The 13204-nt window shown below is 37.5% G+C and overlaps 1 protein-coding gene across 2 annotated transcripts in view; it reads left to right on the top strand.

Moving 5' to 3' along the window:
• The window catches only part of TULP4 (TUB like protein 4), a 146304-nt gene that overhangs the window by 84399 nt on the left and 48701 nt on the right, over positions 1-13204 (top strand). For both annotated transcript variants that reach the window (XM_030446976.1, XM_030446977.1), the window contains exons 3-4: positions 7840-7968; positions 8277-8438. In XM_030446976.1, the coding sequence (XP_030302836.1) occupies positions 7840-7968; positions 8277-8438 (291 nt within the window). The remainder of the gene's footprint in view (positions 1-7839; positions 7969-8276; positions 8439-13204) is intronic.

Genomic DNA, 13204 nt, shown 5'->3' with positions numbered 1-13204 from the left:
CTTGAGCATCTTTATGAAGGGAAGGGAGTCAAAAGCACACTATACTCCTTTTTGTTTTCACTTGATTGCCTGTGAGGTTGGAAACGAGCAGACCTCCACCCATTTCCCTTCCAAGAACACTGTGTGCAGATATATTGTTCATATGGGTGGTAGACTTCAGACCTTTGCTGTTTTATACCATAATTATTTTCCTTTAGGTTATACCCAACTATTTTCTTTCATAACCCTTGAACAAATAGATAAGAAACTTATTCAATGAGAACTAGCCAGATACCAGTCTCCTCATCCATGTTAGGTTCATTGAAGACATGAGTAAACATCATGATTCTAAAGTGAAAAGAGTGATTCCTTTGTGACTGACCCTATGAGCCACTTCATACATAGGAGTGTAATGCCTCTTGTTTGGTATCTGTGAGGGGTATTGGGGATACTTTGCTCTAAGGTAGGTGATCAGATAGCATGTTTTGTGTTCTGTGAACATATGAAATGGTTATGTGGCAAATTCTTGGGTTCAACAGGCTTCAGGGGTGTATTTCTTAAAATGAAGTGTGTGACTTAAGGAACATAAGGAGATTTGTAAAGCTTTAGAGCCTTTTGGAGTTGTTGTCTTGGCAGTTTACTATCAAGGCTCCTAAATGTATTCAGTGAGATGTTGACAGTCTAGGTATTTTTAAGACAACATCTTACTCACACTAAGTATTTTCCCTCTTCAAAATAGCTATCAAAATGACTTTTTCTTGCAGTTCCCTATTTGCCATAATGATATCCTAGAGCTTTTAAAGGTCATAATGCTTTCCACTGGAAATTGGATGCCAACTATATAATGCCTTTCAAAAATGTATATGTATAGGTATATGTAGTGGGTTGGATGCCAATCCCAAATTACCTTTTATAAATAGGTGCGTGTGACATTTTGTCTGTGAAGCAAATAGGCAAAGCTTTCTGAGGAGCATCAGCACTCCTCCTGGGGTGTGAACAACCACACTATTACTTGCAGAGGGCACCAGTCACTAACACAGAGAAAAAATGAGGGCAGTGTGAATGGTTACTTCTCCTATGCCTACTCAGAAGGATATTGCTGGTAAACTGCACTGCTCCTGTCTGGCCTTTTCTCTTCCTGCAGATGATCTGAGTCTTTGTCAGCCTGGTGCATGCTCTGCGCATTATGGAAGCAAAGGAGAAAGGGGAAGAAAATTAGAACAAGTGTGTTGAACAAAATGGTAGAGAGCTTCTAATGTATTCCTGCATTATACTTACCTTCAGGCTCTTACCCGAGGTATTTCATTTAGGGATGTAGTTACTTTGTAAGATTTTGCAAATCAGTTTTTCATGTGAAAGACACAGAATGATTTGAAGTTTGTGGTCAGAAGAAGGTGTACAGAATTGGATCTGGACTGTTCAAGTTTGGTAAGGTCATCACCTTATTGCTGGGCTTACCTCTGGTTTCAGCTAGTGTGAGGTTATGTCCCCAGCTGACACAGATACCATGCTTAGCTTATTGATAATGTAATACCATCAAATCAATTTTCCTGTTAAAAAAAAAAAAAAAGGCTCTTCAGATTTGGTTCTTGTATGGATTTTTATTTTTTTGTATTTTTAAAACCCTGTAGTTATTAGCTTTTATATAATCTCTCACAAGAATGGTGTTATGTTTATTTAAGTATTACGTATAGAAATTGAAAGCTCCTTTTCAAAGAGCAGAAAAATAAAGATGACAGCTGCTGGCAGAGTAATACAGTTTTTTCAAGGGAAAGATAGGATCCTGGGATACAGCAGCAGACCTCTTGTACAAGTGGCAGTGGGAAGGGCTCCCTGCAGCTGTAGCCAAACCCCACAGGGGCTGTGAGCTGCCACTGAGCTGCCGGCACACATTGCCAGTGACCACAGCTTCTCCCACAGCAGGGGTAAGGTTCATTAAAGGACATTCATCCCTGAGATATCTGGAGACTATTTCAGTTCTTCCAGGAAAAGACTTCATTTACTTAGCATTTAGACTAAAGAAACATGAAGAATTTGGATTTTGTGTTTTGTCTCCAATAATTTGTTAACAGTTCCTTTACCCATTGCATAATGTGCAGCCCCTGTTGTGAGTTGGCACTTTTTCTGGAGAAACACAGACACTGTTACAAATTTGCTGTTCTTTAGCTGCAGCACAATGTTTGTTACTAATAGTAGTATTTTCTTCTTAATAATAATTCCTCGACAGGTATTGTACCCTGAAAACTGACAGCTCTGTATGCAAACGAATCACTTCTACCCTGGTGTGATGTCTCTAGAAACAAAAAAGTCAAAGTTCTGTGGATGTGGAAGAGACAGGGACTGTATAATTAGAGAATGTATAAGACAAGTAGGAAGATGGGTGTGCCACCCCATGAGAGGCAGCCTAGCTGTCTACCATGTGGGCTGATCTTTGAGTCTGGTGTTACTAGCAGAAGGAACAGTTATGTGATGCTGTTTGTCTGTGATTGAATTAGTTTGAATGTAGAGAATTATCATAGCATTATTGTCATGGCAAGAAGTGAAGGTCATAAATCAATGCAAAAGTAAGAATAATTGCAGACAGTCTATTTGCAGCATATGAATTAGGAGAGAGAAACATGAATATCCTTTATTTTGAAAATACTAATATATTTTATTTTAAATTTATGTTTATTTTGGAAATGCTAATATATTTTATTTTAAGTTTATGTTTCATTTAATCAAGCATATGCAGGACCAAGCATTGGTTATAGGCAAAGTATGATGAGAAGCAGCAGGTTTTTAACTGCAATGATACTGCTTATTCTGGGCACCTCTTGTCACTGTTAGATTGTAATTTTGTTATAAAAATCCACTTTAGTTAACTAAATTCCAGTCAACAAATGTACAACATTTGCACCCATGTTATATGTATGCAATGTATATATATATATATATTATAAGTGTATATCTACTCAGATACATACTTCTTTTTTATTTGACAGATACACTTACACATCTGTTCATCTTTGTTGCCATTACTGAACTGTAATGTGTGCCCATGTGTTGCATGCACTATATGCCCTGCAGGCACATATTTCTGTGTACTTATAAGCATGAGTGAAGGTCAGTTCCCTTATTAGGGGATTGCATGATAGGATTGGTTGATACACCAAATAGTTGATGCTCAGTGATCCTACGTAGATTTTCAAGTTCTGTTTTTCCAGTGTTTTGTTTCAACCCTTAAGTTCCTTTAAAAACTCTTACAGGTACTTACCTAAAAGCACAGGATTAGAAGAAGACTTCAGATCCACTACTGTAGACAATACCCTGACCACCTTCATTAGTTTTTTCTATTTCTGTCCTAGGGACAGTTGGGTCTTTCACTGTCACTGCTTGGAAGGTGGGATTCATAGCAGCACATTGAATAGCATTAGATATAGTATTACTCATTAGGGGGAAAAAGAAGGCCAGCAATTCCATAGAATGTTTAGTATTGTAAATACTCAATGGAATTATAATGCATCACATTCTGTGCACCCTGCAAAGGTGCCTGGTTCTCTTGGCTCTCCAGGTATAGCAAATTGTGCTGTAATAAAATATTTGCCATCAAGTATTCTCTAATCTCTCTTGTTTCCATAGTCCATCTATAAGCAGATCTCCATAGAGTATGTGAAAATTAATGCTGGAGAAGACTTCCATCTTCTATCTTTAGATATCATATGCCTTATTCCCAGTAAAATGGACGGAGGATCAAAGATTGTAAATAATTACTCACTATGACTCCCTACAGCATATCAGTAATAAAATCTAACTCTAATCTAAAATCTAACTCTAATTATTCTAATTACTTTTTCTAGATGTTTGTGTATATCTGTCTATTTCTTCTAGGTGTTTGTACCTTGCCTCTATAGCAATTTTGTACCATATATCTTAGGAACTACAGAGATAAGATTTCAGTAATGAAACCTGATGCAATGAAGATTGATTGGTATCATATTTTCATCTCTTTCAAAAACTGTAATGAGAGTAGGAATAACAAAGGCTCTTAAAATATTTTGGATTTTAGCAGTCTTGTACTGTGTTCATGCACAGTAGTTTTTTCAGAGTAGAAAATGTGAAAAAATTAATAAAAGTGCCAGTAGCACATAATGAATTTAAATACTCAGATCTGGCTTCTGTTGGGAAGATATCACATTTATTATTAATCACATATTTGCTACTCCAGAAATTGCAGTTGCATAAAAGTCTAAGTTTTTAATAAATAATAACATTGTTAGCTGCATGATGGTCTTTCTGTGGCAGTGTCTTTCTAAGAAACCTGATGATCCTCCAGGCCTGAGACAGATTTGAATTGTTTTCGTATTTGCAGTAGTGAATCTAAAAGCATTAGTATGAATAAAAATGGAAACTTGAAAGCATAATTAAGTGATCTTAAAAAAAATGGCTAAGTTATTGTCTGTTGGTTTTTTCAGTTAGAATGATACAGATGTTTCCTTCGCTATAAAAAAGGCCTTTTCTAAATGGAGCATCTGTGCAGATAAGACGTACAGGGAAGTAGCTCAAGTTCATTAATGTAATTTACATTTGTGCAGCATTTTAATTGAGAAATGTTATCAGTTACTTTATTCTTCATTAGTCCATAGTACTGGAAGTGAATGTAAGGATTCATCTCCCAAGTATAAGTTAACAATATTATCCCTTTTAATTTTATACAAAAACAAGTGTTATAATATTGAGGATAACAATCCTCACATAACCTAAATTGCAATGAAAATAATTTTTCAGTTTTTAACTTTTTGCTGATTATGCTGTGTTTGTAGCATTAAATATGCAGTCAGTTCCTGGGGAGAGTTTCTACCACCTTTAAATTTAATTAAATTTTAATTCCTAAAAATCAAATTGACAATTAAAGCAGAGTTATTGAAGATGCTCTGAAGAATGATCCACTTCTGGAATAAATGTTTCACTACACATTTTATAAAAAGGAACTTGAAGAAAATGTAAAACCCTAATTCAAAAGCTCATTGAACTTCATGGAAGGCATCCTGTTTGGGAGTGATACATTGGTCTTTATTTAGTATATTGGGTCAGGAGTGCCTCGAAGTGTTATTCATGGGAGATAATTTCTTATATGAGAGAGCAGTTTAGAAGCTGAATCATGTCTGTGATATGATTTTTTTTCTAGAGTAGAAGAGCAACAGATAGATATTTTTATAGTGTCTTAAAAAAACCCAACCAACAACCAACCCAACAAAAATCATTAGAAAAAATACAAAAGCTGTATGGACCATAAATGGCATGAAGTCAGCTTTCTTTGTCACACCAATATTTTTGCTCTTTCAGTACAAGATAAAACAGCTTAGTCCTTCAGTACCTGTATGAAGATGCTCAGTAGGAAGCAGAGAACCATTAAAGACAGAAGTAAAAATGAGTCTCCTGTGAGTTGAAGCTGTTAGTGAAAGTAATGATATCTTTGCCTTTATGGCTTAGCAATAAAATTCCTCTTTGCAGAGTGGTAATTCAAGCTTATGTGTTATTTTAGTGCACTATCAGTGAGACATGTTTTCATGTGCTTTACATTTTAGCCAATATAAAAGCCAAAAGTTGTCTTAATACTTCTTCCTCTCTTTATCTCTGCTTCAGTATGTTAAGTGTCCAAAATGTAATTGGAAATACTCAGCTGAGCTGTGAACTTCACAGCTGTAGTCAGATCCTAAATGTAAATGATGGAAGCATCTTAAAAATGACCTCATAAAATTATAATGTTTGCTCTGTGTTTAAAGAAGCTGAATTTCCAAATTACAGATTTGCTTCCTTATTTAGGTTGCTGCCAAAATATAAAATTCTTGTCTCACTTCCAGTTGTGATTATAAAGCAGTAAATTTATTTTGGAAATTAATAATTTGTATCCAGTTGGGATGGAGTCTTGAGATAGTCTTGGTACAATGAATTGTACCCTTGGTTGTTTCATCAAATCTGAAGGAAACAAAGACAGGTTTTGATAAGATTCCTATTTAAAGCAGAAAAGAGACAAATCCTATCAAGGTAGCTGTTGTCACTTTGGCCATTAAGTCAACTGATTTGTCTAATCTATAAAATCATGCTCATCTCAAATCATTGCCAGACAGAACAAGGCAATTTTCAGGCAGGTAGTAGCACCTTTGAGGATGTTAGCTAAAACACATCTTATTTGAACAGTTAATTTTATCTTTCATTTCTAAGTTTTCTCTTGCAATTTTCCTGTGCAATCTTTGATATGTCCAACATGGGCAGTGTCTAATGCATTGAAGGTCTGGTTTTCAGTGATGCTAAGTACCTTCCACTCCATTGATAATCATCATTAGTCTGTAAAGATTAAGATTTTTCAGTGTTTCAGCATTTTCTTCACATCTTCCTGCTGTTAGGCATTACAGGCAAGGACGGTTGCGTGGTTGTTGTTGTGTTTTGCCTTAGGGTGGATGAAATGATGAAAATGATGGCTTTGTGCATGGGATTTACACCAAATAGTAAAGAAAATTTTTACAAACCTGGGCTATTCATGTTTAGATGGGAGGGACAGAGCAAAACTAACAATATACAGCTTCTTGATTACCAAAATGGGATGTCTTATTTACTGCTCTTCTTCACATTCTGAAGTTCTGACCCTTGGCACTCTGAATCGGTGTAGCATTTGTTAAATAACTGTAAGATCATCTTTTACCAGCTATAAAGTTTAGATTTTGGGTATGCATATTTATATCCTAACTCTGAAAATGACTGCTGATTTCATTGTAAGGGTGGTGGGTCTGTCTACTCAGAGCTCATATGAGGACTGGCATCTTTAGGAGCCATCAGTCCATCTCTGTAAGCAGCAAAATTTATCTCAGGAAAAGATGATCTTTTTTTCCCATCTAAATGATTAATTACCTATTTAGATTTATGGAGAAGCATCATTAGAACTGTATTCTCATTTAGTTAAAATAGCGTCCCACTGATAGACTATTTAGTACTTGATTTTTTTGTGTATGCCATGTCTCTGTAAAGTAACCAAGGGGAATCTCCTTCTTTATGAATGTAATTATCCCATATGTATCTGCATGTTTTGAAATGAAACTAATTTGGAAAAAAGCGTTTAAGAAAAGTCACTAACAGAAAGTAAGTGATTTTACAGCTAATTTCTTCTTGAGGCACTAGGATGACATGCTTGTGAGGTCATAAATGAGATGGTATTTGTTAAATTGATATTAATTAGAAATGAGAGAACATTTTGGTAGTTTTAGCCTTGATTATATTCACCAGAAAAGCCCAGATAGCTCTAATGCAAAGAGAAGAGCCAGAAAAGTTGCTTGCTATGGAGTGCAGAAGGAATACAAAGCAATTTCAATGAAATACCTAGTTGGTAATAATTTGGGGCTCTCAATTTTTTTTTCATGTCACTATTGATACGAGTATTCCAACTCAATCTTACAGCAGTGCACACAACATCATTTGAAGTCAGCAAGAGATGATGATTTGTGGTAGAGTCTGGCAGTCTGTGAGGTTACGATGGGGGAAATAATTTGAAGGAGTTTTGGATGGTCTGTATGGGGCCCCCTGTTTGCTGCTTCTGTAATGAGCTCCTGTGTTCCAATGTACAGTATGATTTTATTGACAATATGTATTGCCTTACAAAAAGGCCTGGTGGTGAGAGACTGTGCATTTCCTGACAACCATGACAAAACAACTCCAGCTGTTCTTGAGAGGCGCCTAATGCTGTGCTGAAAATTACTGTTTTGTACATCTTTAGGATTTCAATGTGGTAATGTTTATTTTGCAGTATTGTTCAACTGGTTCTTGTTAAACAGTTGTTAGCACAAAACACAATTTTGGTAATGGTGGTTTTGTTTGTAATCTTTTAAGGTTGTGCTGGTGAGATGGAACGAACCATTCCAGAAATTAGCAACATGCGATGCAGATGGAGGAATATTTGTTTGGATACAATATGAAGGCAGATGGTCTGTGGAGCTTGTGAACGATCGGGGGGCACAGGTTGGTATGCTTGGTTTCTCTGCAGCTCTCTGAAAGTGAGCAGGTACTGAGAGGCAAAAGAAAGAGGACAGTGAATGGTTGGTTCTTCTTGCTTTTTGAAAAGCACAGGAGAAAATGCATATTTCTTTCAATAAAAAAATGTTTCAAGAATTCTCTCAAAGACACTTTGCAAGGGCAGCTACTTTATCCACTAGCTCCAACTGGGCTAATATTTGCTCTCTAGTTCTGTGCAGTGATACCTTTTATTAAAACAGCTACAGGTTCTGATGTGTTCTATACCTCTGTTGTTTTGTCTTTAATCTATTAAGGTCAGTGACTTTACGTGGAGCCATGATGGGACTCAAGCACTCATCTCCTATAGAGATGGATTTGTGCTGGTTGGTTCAGTCAGTGGACAAAGACACTGGTCTTCAGAAATAAACTTGGAGAGTCAGATCACCTGTGGCATATGGACTCCAGATGACCAACAGGTAATGAGGCTTTTGGTGGTATTGAGTCATTGCATCATTGTGCTATAGAATACAATTCCTTGAAAAGTTGATATATAAAATGGTCACTTCCTAAGAACAATTGCTCTCAAAACTAGTTCTTCCATAGATAATGGAAATGTAATTCATCCTGTCATTCTCATTAGGCAAAAATTATAAGCTACCAAGTTACCTATCATCACTTTTCATCCCAGTTCACACAAAGTCTTGTTCAACGTTAGTTATGCGAGCCAGGAATCTGTAATTGCACCCTGATTTGTTGACACAGCTGAATTGACAATGCATTTGGGCAGAGACATGGCCTGGTCTAGAAAATACCTAGTCATTTCTGTGTACAGCTGTACAGTCTTCCCTAGCAAAAGAAGCAGTTCAAGTGGCAGATAGGGTTATGTTTATCTTCACATGAGCAAATGGATTGAATTGATTCTGATTGTCAGAGAGACCTCTCAGACTTATGCAGCCAACATAATTTAGGTGGTTGTTTTTCCAACCATTAAGTCTGAAACTTGATGAGCTTTGAAAAAGCCAGTTAGAAATTTATTCTTTACTGTTTTTCTATTAAAACATGTGATATTGGGTGCATTACTATTTATACTAGGGTTTGGCCTAGTCCATATGTGTCATTTGCAGAATTGACAATGGCTTTTTGCCACTGACTGCTGAGCTTACTGGAACAGTCTTTCCTTCCACATGTTTGCTGTCTTCCCAGTTAGTATGTGTGTAATATAGTACTGAAAAAAATGATGGAGGTAGAAGAGTGCAAAGGGAAACTCTATTATAATCACAACTGGATTATTTTCCTTCTTAGATTTACACTGGAAAGGTACTGGTTCAATATTTTAGTCAGGTACTAGAGACTTTAATTTAGAATACTATAAATTCATACAAGATAGGGTTATTTTGGGAATTGCTAGTGGAATATAATACCTCTAATAATACGCATTTCTGCAGCAGCATCTAATAATTTTAGAGTGCTCTGCAAAGAATAATGAAACAATTATTGCAACACTGCTCTTTAAAGCCAGGGAACCTTACTGCCTCTTTTTGAATCTGGGGAAATGTAAGGCTTGACAATAAATAATTTACTTAAGATTAAGAGGAAAAGAGAAGCTTCGGAAGTAGGAAGGGAAACTAAGATCTAATAGGTTTCACTCCTATGTTTTAAACATGAGGCTACCCCACTTGTGTGATTGCTCAGTTGTTACTGCTGTATTTGGAAATATCTTCACTTGAGTGTTTCATTTGGGGTGATGGACTGCCTTTAGTTCAATCTAGCCAATATGTTTGTACTTTCTAATCTGTCTGCTACATAAGTGGTTGTTCCAGAAAACACTTGTTCAGTGTCCAGATAAGTTCATTCAAACATAATGGCCAATTCTAGCTGGGTGAAAAATCATTTGTTTGAGTTATGAAACTCTGTTGCTGACAAACTCACTGACAGATAGACCAAAACCAGTCTCGACCTTGATGTTGCTCTGCACAGTTCTCCTAACTGGAGGAGCTGTGTGCTATGTGATAATGCATCTTTATACACTTCTCTGAAGTTGGTGGAAGGAAGTGATCTTCTAGGTGTATTTGTCTCACAGGAAACTATGATTCAGTGAGGTTTATGGTGAGAGACTAGGTTAAGTTCAAACTAAAAGTAGAAAATGGTGGGGGAAGGACATTACATATATTACACACAAGTAAGCTCACCGAGAAATCAATGCCCTTATTAGCTTATCTCCTTATCTAATTTTAATTCTGATGTGAATCTATGCAAGTGAGAACAGAGTAATATTCTAGTCAGGAGTAGCTTCAGCGTCTTTCCCATTGCCTAATGTAGTCTACTCATCAATACAGCAAGTGAAAGAGAAATGTCAAAATTCAAATTAATATTTTTGTACTATGTTTGCCAACCCTAAGGCGTCATAAAGATTGCTAGTGAAAGTATTCCTGGAAATTGTTATACTCTATGGTACCATGATCTTTAACACAATTAACTAGGAAAATTAAATTTCCAAGAAGAATGTATTACTTTTCAGTTCAGTATCAGTTATATATTATATATTCTGTTCAGTATCAGTTTTCCATTGTTCAGATAAAAATTTGCTAAGAATAGACTGTTCACCTCACTCTTCAGTTCCCTTAACTTTCTTCCTCATCACTCTGCTGCATGCATCCATATCTTGTTTTCTAGTCTCATTTTCCAGTTTTTCTTTTATCTGCCTATTCAACACCAGTGGGCTGTTCCCTTTCTCACTCCTCACCACGGCTCTGTGGCAGCTTTGCAGGAGGAGGGTAATTTCCTACCACCATCTTCCTGTTTGACAGGGTGTGTGTGTGGTCTCTAGGTTTGCATCCTTGCTGTGCTTTGACACAGGCTTGGAAGTAAAGCACCAGCAGTAACAGCTGGTGCCACCTGTGCTTCCAACTGCGTAGTTAAGGCTTCATAAAAGCTTTTGGGAGCCTAGAGCTGGGCTGAGAGTTGGAGAGATGGCCAGAGTGGGGTGGAGCCGTGCTGAAACTGAGTATGGAGTTGTGTTTTTTAACTGATTTGGTACATACTTTCCCCTGAGGAAGTTATTGGTTGATTTTGCTAATCTAGGTGCAACTGTTCTGCATTTTATCATTTTTCTTTTGGCTCTGTTGGTTTTCATTGTTTCTTTAGCTCTCTTTGTCTGTTGAGGGAAACTTACTGAGTCATAACACAGTTGATACAATCTGTCTGACTGCAGCACTTTCATTCTCAGCATCATATGTTATGAGATGATCATCTTGAGAAGGTCACTGACAGATTGTTACTGTGGTTCACAGTTGTGCCTGGGCAACGAGAGGCCTTTTGATTGTGATCTTCTGGGTTTATTGTGAAATACTAGCAGTTAATTTTCTCACTTCGCTGTGTGTCTGTAGTCCTGCTCCTGTGGAGAGCCACAGGTATTTCCCTCTCCTGTGCTCTCTAACCAGAGCACGTATCTGACCAAGACACAGAGCTCCATTATACCAATGGCCTCTTGAGGATAATAAGCAAAAACATGTGAGAGGAAGAATTTACAGCACTGGGTCCTCTGTATCTTGAGCAGAGTGACATATTTGGGCTAAATTTGGACCAATGGCATCACTTAGGACTGTGACCTTCCTTTCAATCTTTTGAAATGGTTTTTTGGTGTGTTTTTTTCAGGGCTGCAGGGACAATGCAGTAAAGACTACATCCTCTGAGTTGTGTGGAGTATTTTTCTGGTGAGGAGGCTTACCTAGGATCGTAGAGGGGTGAAAAGTATATTTAAAGTGAAAAGTAGATTTGAAATATCAGAGAATGCTGTACCCTGTCTAGAGACCACTCTGTGGTGTTGTACCACACTTGCCTGCAAAGAGGAAGTGTACGTACCGAGTAGATTGAATGACTTCCATGTAAGAAAAATTGGAGTTTTGTCTAGCCAAAGGGTTTATTTGCAATTATAGAAGCAATGTTGATAAGAAATTGAGGATCTTTCCTAAGCCTACGAGTCATATAAAATATTTTTCACTGCTTCATCTCCCTTCCTGTGTGCTTGCTCAGCTCTTAGTGACATATTTCTGTGAATGTCTGCAGCACTTGGAGCATCTTCTCCCTTTCCTTCTCCCAGGTTTTACCTGATAAAGAGGCTTATCTCTGTTCATTATGAGAGGCACACTATTAGAACTGGGTGAGAACTATAGAGGGGTCTGATTATCCGTTTGTTTATAGCAGTATAGTGTAACTCCCTAGACTTCACTGGAGTTGATTCTGTTGCTATTTCTGTGTGTGAGAAGGGAATCAGAAGGAAATCACTCTCCAACAGAGAAAAGCCGTGATGAAAATGAATTAATGTATTTTAATTCCTAGATATCCCAAGAGGTGTTACTAATGTATATTTGTTTTCTGCATCTCAGCTACTGTAAATTATTGGACTTTATTGACAGCTGTAATATCCCATTTCTATTTTTTTACCTCATCTTTTCTGTTGCAAGATTTTATTTGTGGAAATTCAGGGACTGGCCAGGATTCTCTTTGACATGACAGATGATGAGTACATGTAAACTTTGCCCATGTGTTTTATCTGTTTGCTTTGAAAAAGGTATACAAGCAGTTAACTAATCTGATTGGTACCCAGTGAGGTGCAACCCTTACTGTTGTGTGTGATCCCATTGCAGCATGGTGTGCATTAGTATGGGTGAATACAGGCTTCAGGTTTTGGCCTGTTCTGTGTCTAATCAGACCACAGTCTGCTCTTAGTTGAAGAGAAAATCAGCACAGCATTAGGAACAGATACTATGAACTGCAGGGTTTCAGGAGACACTGGAAAAAGACCTGTTGGACCAGTAACAGATGAAACTGCTTTGTCTCAAAACACAGGCTGTGGGAGGTCTGTATGTTGTTTTCTATTTTTTTTATATATATATTTTTTTTAATCTTTAGTTGTTTGCAGTAGCTCCATAGGAAAGAAGGCAGTCTCTATGGTGTTAGTCACTTCTGCTCTAGCAGCAGCTCTTGCCATCTCTACTCCCATGGCAACCACAGATGCTTCAGCCCTTTTTCCCTGGCAGACACAAGGCAGTGTTAGGCTTCAGCTCCTTTGCCCTGCCTGCAGCTCCTCAGGGTGGAGCCCAGGATGCTTCTGCAGGAAGCTTCACGCCAAGGAGGGGATGGATGCTGCTTGCTGGGTCTGGCGATGGAGTCAGATGGGATCTGTGTGCTAATACAGCACTTGGTGTTTTAGGTGCCCCCTGCAGCATCAGTGTCATGCTGT

The sequence above is a fragment of the Calypte anna genome, chromosome 3, assembly GCF_003957555.1.
Source record: "Calypte anna isolate BGI_N300 chromosome 3, bCalAnn1_v1.p, whole genome shotgun sequence".
Classification (NCBI taxonomy): Eukaryota; Metazoa; Chordata; class Aves; order Apodiformes; family Trochilidae; genus Calypte; species Calypte anna.
The sequence above is the reverse complement of the archived record's forward strand: the minus strand, read 5'-3'. Positions and strand labels throughout refer to the sequence as shown.